This window comes from Lepus europaeus, chromosome 6 (genome assembly GCF_033115175.1).
Source record: "Lepus europaeus isolate LE1 chromosome 6, mLepTim1.pri, whole genome shotgun sequence".
Classification (NCBI taxonomy): domain Eukaryota; kingdom Metazoa; phylum Chordata; class Mammalia; order Lagomorpha; family Leporidae; genus Lepus; species Lepus europaeus.
This window is the reverse complement of record NC_084832.1, coordinates 67,601,148-67,621,447: the sequence shown is the minus strand read 5'-3', so window position 1 is coordinate 67,621,447 and position 20,300 is coordinate 67,601,148. Positions and strand designations below refer to the sequence as shown.

The 20,300-nt window shown below is 36.7% G+C and overlaps 1 protein-coding gene across 1 annotated transcript in view; it reads left to right on the top strand.

The window, feature by feature from the left end:
* The window catches only part of COG6 (component of oligomeric golgi complex 6), a 105,385-nt gene that overhangs the window by 80,080 nt on the left and 5,005 nt on the right, over positions 1-20,300 (top strand). Inside the window, exon 18 of the mRNA XM_062195357.1 lies at positions 3,686-3,765. Within this exon, the coding sequence (XP_062051341.1) occupies positions 3,686-3,765 (80 nt within the window). The remainder of the gene's footprint in view (positions 1-3,685; positions 3,766-20,300) is intronic.

Genomic DNA, 20,300 nt, shown 5'->3' with positions numbered 1-20,300 from the left:
TACAGTTCTATCCGTCATAGGAGTGATCGTCTTTGGATGCTTTATAATGGTACTACTGGTGATGGTACTAATAACAGCAGAAACCATGAGCAACAGCTATTACTATTTACTGAATATGCAAAGTGTTTTTTGTACTTTGACTCTTTAATCCTCATGACAACCTCATTCAACCCAGGAAGTCAGCCTCCAGAGCCCTTGGGCTAAATAACTATAATAGAGAACTTCAAAAAGTTTTTTAAAAATGATGTTAAAAGGTAGACTTATGTTGATACAAAAATTGATGCGTAGTTTCTTCATTATATGCATTTTCATGACACACATTGAAAAATCCCTTGGATGTGTGGGATTTCAGAAGTTTTTTGCATCAAATAAATGTTCAATTCCATTTTCCACAAACTTCTTTGAAGTGTACTCATATTATGTTGCCTATACTAAGTGTTTAAAATTCATATACTTCCTACCACAATGATTTGAATTTCATAAATTATTCTTTAGAATTTTTTGAATGCCAGGGCTTTCTAATTTGTCATCTATTAAAACTAAATTTAATTGAACATAAAGAGATACACCCACATGATTCCTACACGTACAAAGAATAAGGCAGAGCTGACTATATTAATGTTTCAATTGAAAAACTAAATAAGAACATTATGTCAAAATAAAAAACACTGTACATAGAAACAACCATCATAACTTCTCAATATCAAACAAAAACTTTAACAACAAAATCTGTAGAAATGCAAAGGAAATATGATGTTAAAAAAAGTTCAAATAAAGCATCATACTTAGTGAAATAAGCCAGTCCCAAAGGGATAATACCATATGTTCTGCCTGATCTGTGATAACGAACAGAGCACCTAAGAGGAAACCTGTAGAAGTGAAATTGACACTATGAGAAGCAAAGATTTGAATTGCCCTTGTCTTGACTGTTGAAGAACAGTTTGCTATTTTATTTTTTATTATTTTTGTTTATTTTTTACTTAATACCATTGATTGAACTCTTATCATAGAATTAATAATAGGTGTATAAAGTCAATGGAAAATAGATCCCAGTAAAAAACAAGAATGGGAATAAGAGAGAGAGGAGCTATACAGTTCTGCACTCATTCCCATGGACTTACCCCAAGGTAAAGCTAAAAACTTGCCATGGGATTCCAAATCCCATTAAGCAGAGTGGTAATAATGCCATCTTAATTGTTAAAGTGATCATATTAAGTATTTAATTGGTCATATAGATAGGATTAAGTGTCAAAGGGATCACATAAATAAGACATAAATAAAAACAATCACAATAATCACATAAATAATAACGATAGGATTAAAAAGGAGAAAATGTTCCTACATGAGAAGCACAGCAGATTCATAGAATGAGAAATGCTATAAACAGCACTCTGACCTCAGAATCAGCCCTTAAGGCATTCAGATCTGGCTGAAAAGCCCATGAGAACATTTCAGGCATGGAAAGCCAAGACACTGTGGCAAAAAATGTTCTACATGAAAGATCTCTGTGAGTGAGACTCCAGTGGAAAGAAGGGGCCATCAAAGAAAGATGTAGGGAGGAAAGAACTTCCACTTTGCTTATGGCCCTGTCTAAATACTGACGACTCAAAATTCCTCCATAGCCTTGACAGTTCATGTCAAGAGCCTCGGGTGATCACTGATGTCATAAATAAGAGTGTTAATTGTTAAATCAACAACAGGAGTCACTGTGCACTTACTCCCCCTGTAGGACCTCTGTCCTTAATGAGTTATACTATGAGAATTAACTGTAAAACGTGTTCTTTATACTTTGTGTGTGTGTGTGTGCAAACTGTTGAAATCTTTACTTAGTATAGAGTTTGTTTATATAAAATTAATTAAAAATGAATCTTAACGAAGAATGGATGGGAGAGGGAGTGGAGGTGGGACAGGAGTGGAGGTGGGAGGGTAGGTATGGGGAGAAGAACAACTGTATTCCTAAAGTACTTCATATGAAATTTGTATTTATTAAATAAAAGCTTTCTTTAAAAAAGTTCAAATAGAAATAAATGATAAAAAATGAATTTTAGATTAATTAAGAGAAGACTTAAGGCTCCTAGAAAATCCTATAGAAACTCACCATACGACCTAGTATTTCCACTTCAATATATTTACTTCTTAAAGTGAAGACATGTTCACATAAAGATCAGTAGTATTAGTTAAAACTCAATAAATGTTTGCTTCCTCCTTCTGTTTCTAATCTCTAAACACATTTCTGTCCCTCATATAACCTACAAAATGTTTTAAGACCTATTACAAATTCTTAGGTGCCTGCTCTTAATTTTAAAAACAGTTAATTTGAGTATATTATATTTATAATGAAACAAAGTCTAGGTTGAGTTTTGTATATGATTAGTAATTTCATATACAACAGTTTGATGCCTCTACTTGAGGTTTCAAAAGAACTTCAATTCAGCATATTCCATTACAACCCTGCCACATCCTGGCTCAGTCCTCTTCTAAGTGTGTTCTTAATGTAGACAGTGGTAAGAATATCAGTTTGTTTTTCATTTCAACAATTAATGATCAAATCTCTGCAATTTTGAAGATATCATGCTACAAATTGGGATGAAAATAGGCATAATTTAGTATGGCATGCAGCTCTTACCTGACTAAATAAATGCATGAAGAATATAGTTGTGCCTTATGATAATACTTTGAAATAAATGTAAAATCTGATAGTCATCTCCTTCATCTTGCCAGTATCCAAGTCCTGAAGATTTCACCCTGACATTCTCAAATATCTCCAACTCTCCCGACATTGACTTCAGTACTCTCTGCAACAGATACCTTGTGCTGACAATTTTAGTCTTCCATTCCATTCTTGCTTTAGCTAGATTTAGTGTCTTAAGACTTAGCTTATTTCCCTACTTTAATAGTTTACTGATGGCTTTATGTAAAAATGAAACCCTTAAAAAAGCATGTAAGTCCTATGAGAGCTGATCTCTGCTTGTCAAGTCCTATGAGAGCTGATCTCTACTTGTCATTTTCCTTCTCACCTCCAGCCTCCCTCTGTGTTCTCTCCTTTCCCAGAGCCCTTTTTCCCTGCTTAATGTCTGTTTGTCTTTCGGATATTACTTCAAATGTCCTTTCCTCAAAGATGCTTTTGCCAAGCCTCAGACTAGGTTCCCAGTTATACTTTACAGTACCTTGGTTTTTTCTTCTGTCACATTTCACACAGTTTGTAATTATATATATTTATTTACATTATTAGTTGTTTAAAATGTCTCTCACTTGGCTGTAAGCTCTGTGAATCTGAAAATTGTTTTCTTTTGCTTATTTCAGTACCTGATATATTTTCATTACCTGATATAGCAGCTTTCTAGTAGTAGGTGTTCTAAAAATATTCATTGAATAAATGTATTCAAGAACACATTAGTAAATACAGCAGATTCTGGGAGGTAAGGTAGACTTGAAATCTGATGACGTGACTTCTTAGTAGATTTAGTGAGGGATATTAAAATGAATTCTTTGAATTCAGGATTCTAAAAGTAGATTTTGCTAATATTTGCTAAATTAAAAAGTTGTTAGTTTTAGTTAGGATGATTAGAAAATATTCATTTGGACACCAAGAACTATAAAACATAAATCCTTAAAAGAGCTGATTATGTTTGAGCTATTTGCTAGCAAACACATACTTCATAGTTTGCCTTTCTCTTCCATTTAGCTTCAGTTTGACCGTTACCTGTCAGCTCCAGACAACCTGTTAATGCCACAGCTGAACTTTCTTCTAAGTGCCACAGTAAAGTAAGTGTTTTTGGTTCCAAATAGTTGGTAAATGTTCATACATTTTTAAAGAACAAGTGTATTTCTTGCAAGAAATTATTTTTAGAATAGGAAATTTACCATTGAAGAATGATAGTTCTCAGCCCTTTTCCTTCCTCGGCATCCCAAATGTGACCTGACTCTGTCCAGACATACTTGGGAGAGAAGTAGAAGTATACTTTTGTGATGTAAGGTTATTGCATTGTCTTTGAAATATATAATACTGTCTGATGGTAGATTATAAATCTTATAGCAGCCACTGAAACAAACAAAATTATCAGCCACTGAAACAAACAAATTATAATATGGCAAGAGATAATATAAAATAGAATGTTGAAAAATTATATCAAAAGGAGGAAAACAGATGAAATAAGTGCAAAGCAAATAGCATGATGTACGCTTAAATGTAGCCATATCAGTAACTAATATATAAAAGGACTACATGCTCCAGTCGAAACACAGAGGTTGATTAGGTGAAAAAACATAGCCTAATTACCCGTGGTCTATAAGAAATCTACTTTGTTAAGATGTCTCATCACTTCTCAAATTCCCACAACAGCCAGGGCTGGGCCAGGCCACATCCAGTAGCTGTGAACTAAATCTAGGTCTCCCATGTCAGTGGTAAGAAACCAAGAACTTGAACCATCACCTCTCTGGGTGCACATTTGCAGAAGACTAGAATATAGAGCAGAGCCAGGACTTGAATCTGTGTGTTCCATTATGGATTGCAGTCATCCCAGATGGTGGCTTAACCTCTGTACCAAACACTTGCCCCAAATATACATCTTAAATACAAAGATACTTTAAAAGTTAAAAGGGGATAAAAGATGTATGGTGTAAGCACTAATCATAATAAAACTGAAGTAACTATGTTAATATCAGAAAAATTAGACTACAGAACAGATAATAATACCATAGATAAAAACATGTCATAATAATAATAGAACAAGTTCTTGAAGAAAATAAAATAGTAAATATATGCATCTAGCAACAGAGCTTCAAATAACATGAAGTAGAGGCTCCTAGAATTGAGGAAGACTAGACGAATCAACGATTATAGTTTGCACTCCTTTCTTAGTAATTGGTAGAAAAAGTAGATAGAAAATCAGGATGCTGTTAAGAAACTGAATAGTGAATAAAATTAATGGTCTCGACATTAAAAGTTACACAATACCACTCATAACTGCAAAAAAAAAAAAAACCCACATTCTTTTCAAGAGCACATAAAATAGCCATCAAGCTATTGTAAGAATGAGCAAAGAGAAAATAGAACTGAACAACTAGATAGTTCAAAGTAAGATTGCTTTTACATATTCTAGTTTATTAGTTTACAATAAATGAATAAATTGTTATCCTATTTTAATATAGGAGAATCTCAGTGTAGGATTTTTTAATAGGTTGATTTATTTATTTTAAAGGCATCATTACAGGAGAGAATCTTCTATCTGCTGGTTCACTCCCCAAATAGCCACAACAGGCAGGGCTGGGCCAGACCAAAGCTAGGAGCCAGGAGCCAGAAGCTTCTTCTAGGTCTTCCCTGCAGATAGCAGAGGTCCAAGCACTTGGGCCATTTTCCCCTCCTTTCTCAGGCACGTTAGCAAGGAGAAGGATCAAAAGTGGAGCAGTTGGGACATGAGCCATCACTAAATGGGATGCTGTCATTGCAGGCTACAGCTTAACTCTCTGTGCCTTAACACTGGCTCCTCAATATAGGTTTTTAAAAGTACTGTTTACCTAATCTGCTGTTTAGTATTTTTACACTTTGTGTTTCTGTGTGGGTGCAAACTGATGAAATGTTTACTAAGTATATGCAGAATCGATCTTCTGTATATAAAGATAATTGGCAGTGAAAAAAAAATACCTGGTGTTAAATTGGAAATGGCATAGAAAATTAATTAATTTTTAAAAAATATCATGTAGGATCTCTGTCTTTAATGTGCTGTACACTGTTATTTAATGCTATAACTAGTATTCCAACAGTATTTTTTCACTTTGTGTTGCTATGTGGGGGCAAACTGTTGATGAAATCTTTACTTAATATATACTGAACTGATCTTCTGTATATAAAGAGAATTGAAAATGAATCTTGACATGAATGGAAGGGAAGAGGGAGCAGGAAAGGGGAGTGTTGCGGGTGGGAGGGAAGTTATGGGAAGGAGGAAGCCAATGTAATTCATAAGCTGTACTTTGGAAATTTATATTCATTAAATAAAAGTTTTTAATAAAAAAAATAAAAAAAAATTAAAAAGAGGCTATTTAAAAGAAATGACACAAAAAGCAAGCAAGAGTGGCAGTATTGACCAAACTGAATTCAAAGTATCATTAAAACTTCAAAATGGAATTATTTTATACTGATAAATTTTATACTTAAGAGAATCTTGTTTTTAAGATTTAATTTTTTTTTAATTTGAAAAACAGAGTTAGAGGGAAAAAGAAACAGAGATCTTTCATATCCTGGTTCACTCTGCAAGTGGCCACAGCGGCTAGGGCTGGCCAAAGCCAGGAGCCTGGAACTCCATCCAGGTCTCCTATGTCGTTAATAGGGGCCCAGATAATTGGACCATCATCTACTGCCTTCTTAGCAGAGAGCTGGATGGGAAATAGAGCAGCCTGGACTTGAACCAGTGGTCATACGAGATACCAGTATCACAAGTAGCAGCTTAAACTGCTGCATCACAGTGCTAGGCCTTAGAACATCTTAAATACATGTATTGAATGTCACTCTGGACTCACAAATGCATAAATTACTCTGCATAAATTTTTTAAAGTGGAAAGTAAAGCAAATATTAAATATATAAAAATCCTTAATAAAAATAACAAACATGCCATTGCATTAAAAGAGGACTATATCATGGCCAAAGGATACAGAGAAAAATTTTACACTAACTCATTGCTTAAACCTGTTGGAAAAGAAGAGCATGTGACCATGTTGGGACATTGAAAATCTATAGAAAACATCACATTTAATGATGAAACCTTAGAAATATTTTATTAATGTACAAAATAAGATGTGTACACTTAATATCACATCTATTTTTCTCTGAACAATGAGTCAGTATTATGGAGAAGAGTCATAAATATTGAGAACAATTAATAAAATTCATTTATATGTCTGGGTGGGAAATAGTTGATAAGCTAATAGAACTAAAATAGACTTGGCCAGGTTGAAAATTAACATACAACTATTAATGTATTTCCTATACACAAGCAGTATTTAATTAGAACATGAAATGAGAAAATAAAAGTTCTTTTCATAATGGCTAGTATTGTTTCTAAGGAACAAAACCAAATAATATATTTGGAAAATTTTATGATTAAAGCATAAAACTATTGGAAATTTTAAAAGAAGTCTGAATAAATGGTATATTAGATTCATAGTTGAGAAAATTCACTAGTATTCGGTTAATGCGTAAATTCAATACAATTCCAATGAAACTATTTTATTAAATATTTAGTTACCTAGAAAGAAATATTTGAAAGGGGTTTTGGCCGGCGCCATGGCTCAACAGGCTAATCCTCTGCCTAGCGGTGCCGGCACACCAGGTTCTAGTCCCAGTTGGGGCACAGGATTCTGTCCGGTTGCCCCTCTTCAGGCCAGCTCTGTGCTATGGCCTGGGAGTGCAGTGGAGGATGGCCCAACTGCTTGGGCCCTGCACCCCATGGGAGACCAGGAGAAGCACCTGGCTCCTGGCTTTGGATCAGTGCAGTGTGCTGGCCACAGCGTGCCAGCTGCGGCGGCCATTGGAGGGTGAACCAATGGCAAAGGAAGACCTTTTTCTCTGTCTCTCTCTCTCACTGTCTACTCTGCCTGTCAAAAAAAAAAAAAAAGGGGGGGGGGGGTTCTGATCTTTTTCAGCATCTCTGCAGTCATTACTCTGGTTCTTTTGTGCCTGAATTATCATCTTAACCTCCAAAATATTCTGTTTTCACCCTTGCTCTGCCAACTACCATCTATCCCAACCACTACAATCTTACCTACATTTCACAAGCAGAGTGACCCTTTAAAGGGTTACTGAATTTAATCCTCCCAATAAGACTATAAATTAAAATGTCCATTTTATACATGAAAACAATGTCTTAGACTTAGAAAGGTTAAGTAATTGTACCAAGGTCCAGCAATTAATAAGAAGAGGAGCTAAAATTTGACTCTAGTATTTCTGATCCCAGAGTCTATTCTCTTCAGCACTAAACTATATTGTATTTTTATTAGTCCTTTCTGTGTTGATAAGTATGGTATTTTATTATTTTTAAAGGATGCTCAAAGATTTTATATATAATGGATAACATTTGTGTGAGATATGTGACACAGTCTCTTAAAATATAGTCTAATTTCACTTTGAGAAACAGAAAAATGACTTGGGATGAAAAATTTAATTGACATGTTAAAACATTTTAGATATTTTTATTATGATAAAAAAATCAAAATTTTAATTTATCTGTCATTCATAGTATATTATCATCTTTTCTTCTTGAATTTTGAGGCTTAAATTGTTAACACCTTCTTTTCTCACATGCACATTTGATTGCACTCAACTCTGATTTTATAATAAAGCTCAGTTTTAGTGATCACAAAACTCGAATATTGAAGTAAGCTATTTCCAGAAATACCAGGTTTACGGTAATGATGAAAGTTGTGTCATGTTGTTATGGCAACCACAAATCCTAAAGTACTGATTAATGATGAGCTCACTACTGATTATGAAAGTAAGCAGTTCATTTTTTAGCTTAGCACTTTAAATAATTACTTCAAATTCAGTTAATGTCTAGGAACATATTTTAAAATGAGAAGGATATCTCCATTTGTTTACATATTAACATTTATTAAGATTTTTAAAATTTATAATGCCAGATTTTTTATGACAGTATGGTATTTCTAACTGGACAAATTGAACTCCTCAGTGTATGGTTTTCTAATACAAAAGTAACTAGAAAGTAACTATTTAGTTCCATTCTGTAAAACTCATCTTCTCCCTCCATGCCTTTATCTTTTTGTAGCAGAAAACTAACTACATTATTATTATATCTGCTATATTATATACTGTTATCACAGACTACTTTGAGTGGAAGAAATAATAAAGATCTTCTAAAACTTGGAAATAAGGCAAATGAGGGCAGGCAAAACAGCATGACCTGTCCAGTCATAATGAAACATTTGTAACAGTCCCGTTAGGGATTACTTATTTAGGGGAATGTACCTTTGTTTGATTCCACTGACTGTTGATTAAAGTCTCTAACCTCTATGAACATGTGAATTTGTAGAGTGTGGCTAGTGGGAAAAATATCTCTAAAGGTCATGGTTTGTCTTGTCCCATAGCACATTAACCTGTTTTGTATCTAACCTCTTTTATTCTGACCTTCATTTTCAAATGCCTATAAGTGACCATTTCCTCAAAATGTTCCAGCTTTCCCATCTTAGCAGTTTGCTCAATAATGAGGTGTTAACTTTTTGATATGTGTTCATTCTTTGTTTGAGTTATATTCTCAACTCTTTGAAAATTATACTTACAATGGAAGGGTAATTAAACTGTCCAGGACCAAATAATGCATTACTTAATAAATTAACATATATGAAGCTATCATAGGAGCAGAGATTAGGAGAGTTAAAGATCTAACTTAATAGATGACCATAGCTTATATTCAGATAAAAGGATTTTTTCCCTCTTTCAACTAGATTTTTGAGTGTCTTTCAATCTTGTAACTATCTGGAGTACAGAACAATTCTAAAAGTATGTCCCATCCCTCAACCACGGATTTAGCTGTGATCATCAAAGTAGAGTGTGTAAGTAAGATCTGAGATGGTTGTCCATTCTAGAACCAATGGTCAGTATAAATGACTGAAAAAAAAAGTTTGCTTTTTTTTTTTTCTTGTATATGATGTTATCAGTGGATAGAATATAACCAAGTTTTAGGAAGCACATGACTGGACTGACATGATCATTTGGGGTTTAGTTATAGAATACTTAAGACATTTGCATTTTTGAGCAGTGATTATTTTTAACTATAATGATTTATCATCATTTGAGACTTTGTATTTCCTACATGACAATAGTGATTAGCAAACAATTTATACCAAGAAACTAGGCAGAAAAGATGGCTGGCTGGCTGCCTGGCTGGCTGGATAGATAGATAGATAGATAGATAGTTAGATAGATAGATTCTACATATATTATTTAAGATAAAGGGTGAGGAAAATATAAAGAAATAACAAGATGACTGAATAGGGAAAAATGAGTTGATTTGATTTTTTAAGCAGAAGTATGTACTTTATTATACAATCTGAGAAAAATGTATAAAATACAAAGATTTAAAATAATGTTTTTTTTTGAACTTTGAAGCAGATTTGTTATGCTCCAGGTTTCTTTTTTTAAACTTTTATTTAATAAATATAAATTTCCAAAGTACAGCTTTTGGATTACAATGGCTTTTCCCCCCTATAACTTCCCTCCCACCTGCAACCCTCCCATCTCCTGCTCCCTCTCCCATTCCATTCACATCAAGATTCATTTTCAATCATCACTATATACAGAAGATCAATTTAGTATGTATTAAGTAAAGATTTCAACAGTTTGCACCCACACAGAAACACAAAGTGTAAAGTACTGTTTGAGTAATAGTTGTAGCATTAATTTACATTGTACAACACATTAAGAACAGAGATCCTACATGGGGAGTAAGTGCACAGTGACTCCTGTTGTTGACTTAACAATTGACACTCTTGTTTATAACGTCAGTAATCCCCCTAGGCGCTTTTTTTTTTTTTTTTGGACATGCGGAGTGGACAGTGAGAGAGAGAGAGAGAGAGAAAGGTATTCCTTTACCATTGGTTCACCCTCCAATGGCTGCCACGGCTGGCGCGCTGTGGCCACCACACCGCGCTGATCCAAAGGCAGGAGCCAGGTGCTTCTCCTGTTCTCCCATGCGGGTGCAGGGCCCAAGCAGTTGGGCCATCCTCCACTGCACTCCCGGGCCATAGCAGAGAGCTGGCCTGGAAGAGGGGCAACTGGGACAGAATCCGGTGCCCCGACAAGAACTAGAACCCATTGTGCCGGCGCCACTAGGTGGAGGAATACCCTATTGAGCCGCGGCGCCGGCCCCCTAGGCTCTTGTCATGAGTTGCCAAGTCTATGGAAGCCTTCTGAGTTCACCAACTCTGATCTTATTTAGACAAGGTCATAGTCAAAGTGGAAGTTCTCTCCTCCCTTCAGAGAAAGGTACCTCCTTCTTTGATGGCCCATTCTTTCCACTGGGATCTCACTCACAGAGATCTTTCATTTAGGTCTGGTGGGTTTTTTTTGTTTTGTTTTGTTTTGCCAGAGTGTCTTGGATTTCCATGCCTAAAATACTTTCATGGGCTCTTCAGCCTGATCCAAATGCCTTAAGGGCTGATTCTGAGGCCAGAGTGCTGTTTAGGACATCTGCCATTCTGTGTGTCTGTTGTGTATCCCGATTCCCATGTTGGATTGTTCTCTCCTTTTTAATTCTTTCAGTTAGTATTAGCAGACACTAATCTTGTTTATGTGATCCCTTTGACTCTTAATCCTTTCATTGTGATCAATTGTGAACTGAAGTTGATCACTTTGACTAGTGAGATGGCATTGGTACATGCCATCTTGATGGGATTGAATTGGAATCCCCTGGCATGTTTCTAACTCTACCATTTGGGGCAAGTCAGATTGAGCATGTCCCAAACTGACTTCAGGAACAGGACAGTTCTCTCAGTGAATAGAGAGGCTCACAGGGCAGGTAGTGGGACCCTAGCACCCTGTGACTGTGTGCTAGGTCAGGAAACTGAGAAGGACAAGGGATGTTGATGGGTCTTTGGGCAATCACTGGGTCTGAGTCAAGAAGCTCAGTTCTCCCTGAGTGCTGGGAACAGTCATTGCAGAGGGCCCAAGCTCACAGTATAGAGCTCAGGGATCCTATGTGTGCATCTGAGTGGGTGGGATGGACAGGCACTGTGTGCTCACCCTGGGCAGTTGGCCCACTTTGGCAGAGAAGGACTAGGGCTGTGAACATACCAGCCAGTGCAATACTACCCTCCCTGCTGCTGACAGTAGATGAGATCAACCACACCCAAATTGGAAATCACTTTGGACTGTTGCCCCACCCTCGAGCTCTGGCTGGAGTTCCGTGGCCCCATATAACACATAACTGGATATCTGCCAAAGGACCAGGCATTCTGGTAAGCTATAGAGGTGCATTTCAATGAACAAAGCCCTCACGGGAGATACCAGCATGTGTTTCCCAAGATAAATAAAAACAAACATAGAAATACAAGAAACACAAACAAGGAAGACATATGATTCCCCAAAAGGAACACAGCAGTACTTCAATATTAGACTATGAAGATGAGCATTTTGATGAAATTCCTGAAAAGGAATTCAAGAGAATGATAAGATTACACAAGCAGCCAGCACTGTGACATAACAGGTTAAGCCACCACTTGCAATCCTGGCATTCCATATGGGTGCCAGTTTGAATCCAAGCTGCTCCACTTCTGATCCAGCTCCCTGCTGGTGCACCTGAGAAAGCAGTGGAAGATGGCCCAAGTGCTTAGGTCCCTGCAACTATGTGGGAGACCTGGATGCAGTTCCAGGCTCCTGGCTTCAGGCTGGCCCAGCCCTGGCAGTTGTGGCCATTTCGGAGTGAAATAGTGGGTGAAAGATCTCTCTCACTCTCTCTTTTTTAGTTTCTGCCTTTTGAATAAATAGATTTTTTTAAAGACTATTCAAGAACACAGAGAAGCAAGCACAATAGTTAGAGAACTTGACATGTTTGAGAAATTTGGGTGGGAGATAGAGATATTAAAGGAAAAAACCAACTATTAGAAATGAAGATATCAGTATGTCATATAGTAAATATAATGGAAAACTAACAAGAGACCTGGTAAGGTGGAAGAAAGAATATTTGAGCTAGAAGAAAAATCTCAGGGAATACCTAATTAGGCAAAAGGAAGGAAGGAAGGGAGGGAGGGAGAGAAAGAAAGAGAAGGAGAAGGAAGGGAAGGGAGGGAAAAGGAGGGGAGGGGAAGGAAAGGGAAAGGAGGAAGGAAGGGAGGAGGGAGGGAGGGAGGGAGGAAGATGAAAAAATTAGAAAAGCCAAAGCCATGTTCAGGATCTATGGGATACCATCAAACACCCAAATATGCATTTCTTAGGAGTTACTGAAGGTATGGAAAAATATAATGGCTTAAAATTATTTAGTGAAATAATAGCAGAACATTTACCTAATTTGGAGAATGATATGGACATTAAAGTACAGGAAGCAGATAGAAACCACAATAGACAAGATCAGAAAAGTTCCTCACTACAACACATTATAGTCAAATTTTCAAAAATAAAACATCAAAAATCCTATATTGTGCAAGAGAGAAATGCAAGATTGCCTTTAAAGGATATCCAGTTAGAATGGCAGCTAATTTCTCAACAGAAGCTCTTTGGGCTTGGAGAGAATGGAGAGACATAGTCACGTTCTAAAAGAAAGAAAAAAAAAAAGCTGTAACCTAGAATACTGTACTCAGAAACACGCTCATTTATAAATGAATATGAAATAAAAGCCTTCCAAAACAAACATAAATTGAAAGAATTTGCTACTACCTTGCCAAGCTTATGAATAATACTTAAGGATGTGCTACTTACAGAAACAGATAATCAGCAACCTGGAAGAATGTGAAGGCAGGAAACTTTTTAGTAAAATTACAAAAGAAATACAAAACAAAAACTGAGAATATTTTCAGAAAAATGGCAGAAGCAAGTCATTACTTATCAATAATAACCTGAGATATGAATGGCCTAAATTCTCCCACTTAAGGAGTGTATAGATGGAACATAGCTCACCACAATTAAGGCAATATATGACAGACTCACAGCCAGCACCATCCTGAATGGAGTAATGCTGGAAGCAGTTCCTTTAAGATAAACAAACAGAGGTTTTCCACTGTCACCATTACTATTCATTATAGTTCTAGAAGTTATAGCCAGAGCCATTAGACAAGAGATCAGTAAGATACAAATGGGGAAGGAGGAAATAAAATTCTCCTTATTTGCAAATGATATGATCTATACATAGGGGAAACAAAAGAGTCCACTAAGGCACTATCAAAAGAGTTTGGCAAAATTGCTGGATAAAAAATCGATACAGAAAAATGAATAGCCACATAATGCTATGGCTGAGAAAGACCTTGTAACATCAGTCACATTCACAATATCTACAAAAAGTAACAAATACATTAGGATAAACTTAACCAAGGATGTGAAAGATGTATACAAAGAAATTATAAAACATTAAGGAAAGAAATAGAAGAAGGTACACACCAAAAAATGGAAAAATCTTCCATGTTCATGGGTTGGGAGAATTAATATAATCAAAATGTCCACAGTACCCAAACCAATTTACAGAGTCCATGTAATCCCAATCAAAATACCGAGGACATCTTTTTCAGATCTATAAAAAAAAATTCACCCTAAAATTCATGGGAAACACAAGACCCCAAATAGCTAAAGCAATCTTAAACAATAAAAACACAGCTGGAGACATCATAGTACCAGATTTCAAGACATATTACAGTGATTACAATCAAAACAAAATGTTACTGTCATCAAAATAGATGTATACCAATGGAACAAATTAGAAGCCCCAGAAAGTAATTCACACAGCCAGTCTTTGACAAATGAGCTAAAATCACTGAAAATCTCTTCTACAAATGATGCTGGGAAAATTGGATTTCTCCATGCAGAAGTATGAAATGAGAATCCTACTTTACATCTTATATAAAAATCAACTCAACAGTGAATCAAGGATCTATACCTCAGACCTGAAACTATTAAATACTAGAGAAAAACATAGGGGGAACACTGAAAGACCTAGGCGTGGGTAAAATTAGACTTCTGGATAACACTTTAGGAGCACAGGCAATGAAAGCAAAAATAGACACATGGAATTATATCAAGCTAAGAAGCTTGTGCACAGCAAAGGAAACATACAACAAAGTGAAGAAACAGCTGTCAGAATGGAAGAAAATATTTACAATGTATATTTCTGATAACAGATTAATAACCAGAATGTATAAGGTACTTAAACTGAACAACATCATAACAAATAATCCAGTTAAGAATGGACTGAAGATATGAACAGGCATTTTCCAAAGGATGGCATGCAAATGGCTAATTGACATATGTCAAGATGCTCAGTATTACTAACCACCAGGGAAATGCAAATTTATATTAAATTTCACCTGAGTCCAAAAATAACAAATGCTGGGAGGATATGGCAAAAAAGTACCCTAATACCCTGTTGGTGGGAATGTAAACTATTATACCTGTTAGGGAAGACAGTATGGAGATTCCTCAGAAAATTGAAAATTACTCTGCCATATGACTCAGCCACCCCATTCGTAAGAATTTATCCAAAGGAAGTGAAATCAGCATGTGACAAGGTTACTTGTACTCTCATTTTTTAGAAACTCTATTCACAATAGGTAAGATATGGAATCAATCTAGATGTACATCAACTGGATATAATGACTGAATAGAGACATTGTGTATTTTTGCATTATGTAATATTACTTAGCCATAAAAGGAATGAAATTTGTCTTTCACAACAAAATGGATACAATTGGAAACAGTTATGCTTAATGAAATAAGCTAATTCCAAAAAGCCAAATACCATGTTTCTTCTTATTTATGGCAGCTAATATATAGAGTCCAAAAAAGGTAACGTATATGAGTAGAATTGACATCTGGAAATTTGATTAGTTTTTATGGTCTTTGTCAGTACTCTTAGTACTACCTTGAATTTATCATTTAGTGGGAGATTAAGCTTGTGATAATCAAGTAAATTGAAAATATATCATTGGGGCCAGTGCTGTTTTTTAGCAGTTAAAGCAGCTACCTGTGGTGCCGGCACCCCATATAGGCACTGATTTGAGTCCTGGATGCTCCACTTCCAATCCAGCTCTCTGCTAGGGCCTGCAAAAGCAATAGAAGACGGCCTATGCCCTTGGGCTGCTGCACTCACATGAGAGACCCAGAGGAAGCTCCTGTCTCCTGGCTTCGGATCAGCTCAGTTCTGGTCATTGTGGCCACCTGGGTAGTGAACCAGTAGATGGAATACACCTCTCTGTCTCTTTCTCTCTCTGCCTCTGCCTCTCTATAGCTCTTCCATTCAAATAAATAAATAAATAAATCTTTTTTTTTTTAAAGTATGTCATTGCAAAATGAAAAAAAAATTAAGGGGAAGGGAGACTGGGAGGGAGAAGCAAGGGTGTGAAGTATCATTCTGTTCTTAAAACTGTATATGAAATACATGAAATCTGTTCCATCTATATTTATAAATAAATAGAATGAATATACAGTTATTATTAGAAATTTAAAGAATGGGGTAGTAGAATGGCAAATTAAAAGAAGTTTTTTTTTTTTTATTTATTTATTTTTTTTATTTTATTTTTTTTTTTTTCTTTTTGATAGGCAGAGTGGATAGTGAGAGAGAGACAGAGAGAAAGGTCTTCCTTTTGCCGTTGGTTCACCCTCCAATGGCCGCCGCGGTAGCGCGCTGCGGCCGGCGCACCGCGCTGTTCCGATGGCAGGAGCCAGGTGCTTCTCCTGGTCTCCCATGGGGTGCAGGGCCCAAGCACTTGGACCATCCTCCACTGCACTCCCTGGCCACAGCAGAGAGCTGGCCTGGATGAGGGGCAACCGGGACAGGATCGGTGCCCCAACCGGGACTAGAACCCGGTGTGCCGGCGCCGCAAGGTGGAGGATTAGCCTAGTGATAAAAGAAGTTTTTGACACTACAGAAACATATATACAAATAACTGATATGCTTATTACAAATCAATATTTATGGATCCCAACTTCCCAAAATACTGTATATATATGTATATATGAGTGTGGATGTGAATGTGTTCATGTCACTAGACAGGCAGACACACAGAATTTTAAAAAATACCCTTAACTCTCAATGGAACAGTTGAAAAGCTAATGTACCTTCTAAGGACTAACTAATTCATTACTTCACTTTACAGTGGAAAAACTAGCTAGGAAAAGTTAAATTACTTGTTGAAGGCAACAGTAGTAAGTGGAAGAGCTTCAATCCAAGTCTTCAGACAGCACTTTCCTCCACTGTACCATTTCGTCTCCACTCCATGGTATATAGGGTTCATGAGAATACATTTAATGAAATTGAGTATGTGGACCTGGCTTTAATAGTATTAGATGAACTCTTACATTTGTCCAGAAATTGGACTTGGTGCTATCAATTTAGTTTCTCCTTTTTATCCTTTGGATTTTATTCAGACTCATTTTAGAGAATCTCCTTTCCATTGTATTTCTATGTTGATTTTAGAGCTTTCCAGTAGAGCAGAAGAAACAGTTCCTTTTCCTTCACCTTCTTCTTCCCACTGTGTGAAAGACTACATTTTCTCTCACAATTTTGCTCTTTTTTCTGCAGCATACCCATGTTCATGTTTAATTTTTCAAAAATATTTATTTATTTATTTAAAAGTCTGAGAACTTCCATCTGCTGCTTCACTCCCCATATGGTCACAACGACGAGGGCTGGGCCAGGCCAAAGCCAGGAGCCAGGAGCTTCATCTGAGTCTCCCACATGGTTGCAGGATTCCAAATACTTGTGTCATCCTCCACTGCTTTTTGCTGGCCATTAACAGGGAGCTTACTCAGAAACGTAGTGGCCAGAGCATGAACTGGCACCTGTATGTCATGCTGGCATTGTAGGCCAAGCAAGTTTACTTGCTATGCCACAATGCTGGCCTCCACTTTCATGTTTTAATCTTGTCCCTAATCCTATCAGCTTCATAAACTGAATGAATAAGCTCTATGCCATCAAATATCACCCTTTAAAATCAGTTAGAAGCTCTTTTCTTGGATTATTTGGCTTGGTTTTATTTAATTATCAGTATCTTAGCAGTATTGCTTTATCCTGGGTTTCTTTGTTGTGGAATTATAATGGTTTAGTAGCTGTGGTGTGAATTTAGGCTTTTATAAAATGATTTTGCGTAGAAACAATGTACCGTGAGTTACAGCTAACTGAGTAAGTTTAAAATTTTTCACCATTAAGACTTAAAAATATAATTTACAGTCCACTACTTTAGAGTTTTCAATAAATCACTCTACATTTTCTGAATTTTCAAAAATTATTTTCTATTCACTATTCCATCTTATTCTGATTTTAAACTTCTTAAGAGAAGTAACAGCCTTATTTCTGTGTAATCTTTAAATATTACCAAAATGTACATTTTGTTTAGGTCTAGTAGAGTTTCTAGAAGATGAGGTATAGTAATTAATTCTTTGTACATTTCCTAAAAGCCTCTATTAAATATTCTTTGTATAAAGAACAAAAAGCACTATTTCTTTTTTTTTTGTTGCTAAAGATTTATTATGTATGTATGTATGTGTTTATTTGAGAAGTAGAATGAAAGAGGGAGAGCCAGAGAGAGATCTATCTGCTGTTTCATTCCCCAAATAGTTCTAACCCCTGGGGCTGGGCCAGGCAAAAGCTGGGAGCCCAGAACTCCATCTGGACCTCCCACTTAGCAGATTTGGCTTGCTGCTTTACCAACCACATTAGCATGGAACCACATCATAAACTGATAATCTGGGATTCTTAATTGGCATTCCATTATGAGATGCTGGCAGTGGAAGCCATGGTTTAACCCACTGTGTGACAGCACTGGCCCCTGAAAGTGCTACTTATAAAATCCAGCACCTGACTTGTTGGAAAATGGGTTATTAAACATATATTTTTATCTGTGACAGGCATTTATACTAGTTATAAGACTCTGATTAAGATGCCCACAACCCATATCATAGTTCTAGGATTTGATTCCTGGCCCTGACTCCCGAGTTAAGCTTCCTGCCAGTGCAGACCCTGGGTGGCAACAAGTGATGGCCCAAGTAGGACTCCCATGCAGTCCTCATGGGAGACCTGAGTTCCCAGTACCTGACGTTGGCCCAGCCTTGTCCTGGCATTTCAGATGTTTGGGAAATGAACCAGTAGATGGATTCATTCATATCATACCCTTCTGTCCTCTGACCTCCCTTCCCCACTCCCCTTCCCTTCACTCTCTCCTCCTCTCCCCTTCCCTTCCTTCTTCTCTCCTCTTCCTTTCCCTTCCTTCCTTTCCCCTCCTTTCACCTCCTCTCCCTACCCATCTTTTCCCTTCCCTTCCACTCCCCTCCTCTCCCTCTTTTTCTCCCCCTGCCTCTTAACTAAATAAAAAAAATATAGCTAACAAAGTTCAAAATACCAGTTTTTCATATTTTTCTATTTCATTTATGAAAAATTTTTGTACTAGTTTTTCATATTTTTCTATTTCATTTATGAAAAATTTTTGTATCACTTTGATAGATTCATTGTTAAGCTCAATTAATTTTAGGAAGGATCACCAATCAATAGATCAAAAAATACCTTGAAGCCTCATTTGGTTTTGTGGCTTTCCAAGCCAGTTCCTTCCATCATCCCTTCCAGTGGAAAGATAATGCAACTAGTAATGTCACTCCACTCTGCTCAGAGAATTTTTTCAATGTACCTTCTCTGATTTTAGAACATGCAGCAAGTTTTGGAAAATGTCATGTTCCTCAAACTATCCAAAATTTCAGACTCCATCAGAATAGGGTACAGATGAACTAAGATCAGAAGTGGACAAGTGGACTTCCCTTATCTTTCTATCCAACTATTTTTGTTCTTTTTTTTTTTTTTTTTTTGGACAGAGTTAGAGTGAGAGAGAGAGAGAAAGAGAGAGAGAGATAGAAAGGTCTTCCTTTTCCATCGGTCACCCCACAAATGGCTGCTACGGCTGGCACGCCGTGCCGATCCGAAGCCAGGAGTCAGGTGCTTCCTCCTGGTCTCCCATGCGGGTGCAAGGTCCAAGCACTTGGGCCATCCTCCACTGCCTTCCCGGGCAACAGCAGAAAGCTGGACTAGAAGAGGAGCAACCAGGACAGAACCGGCGCCCCAATTGGGACTAGAACCCGGAGTGCCAGCGACACAGGTGGAGGATTAGCCTAGTGAGCTGCGACGCCGACCTATTTTTGTTCTTTTCTAGATTGACTTATTCCCACAAATAGTCTAACAAATATATTATTCAGTCATTATTATCCCAACAGAACATAATTCTTATAAAAACAGGTTAATGGGTGTTTTATTGATGATGACTTGAAGGCATTCATTTGTATGACAATTAACACAGTGTTATTACTACCATTACTATCATGTTAGACTGGTCAGTTGTGTAACTATACTCCTGACTATATGGAATTGCCATTAATTCATGAAAAGGTGGTGGCTCATGAGTCCAGAATAAGGCTCCATAAATTAAAAAGTTACTTTTTTTCCTCCCTCTGAAGCATTCACTAAATATTGACTAATCACCTGTCACATTCAAAATGTACTGGGTGTTAAAGGATATATGAACATGAACAATATGAAGTTACTTGAAGTTTTGCAGGACAACTGCGATGTGAACATCATATGTTTCTGTAATCCTAAGTATTTTAAGCAAC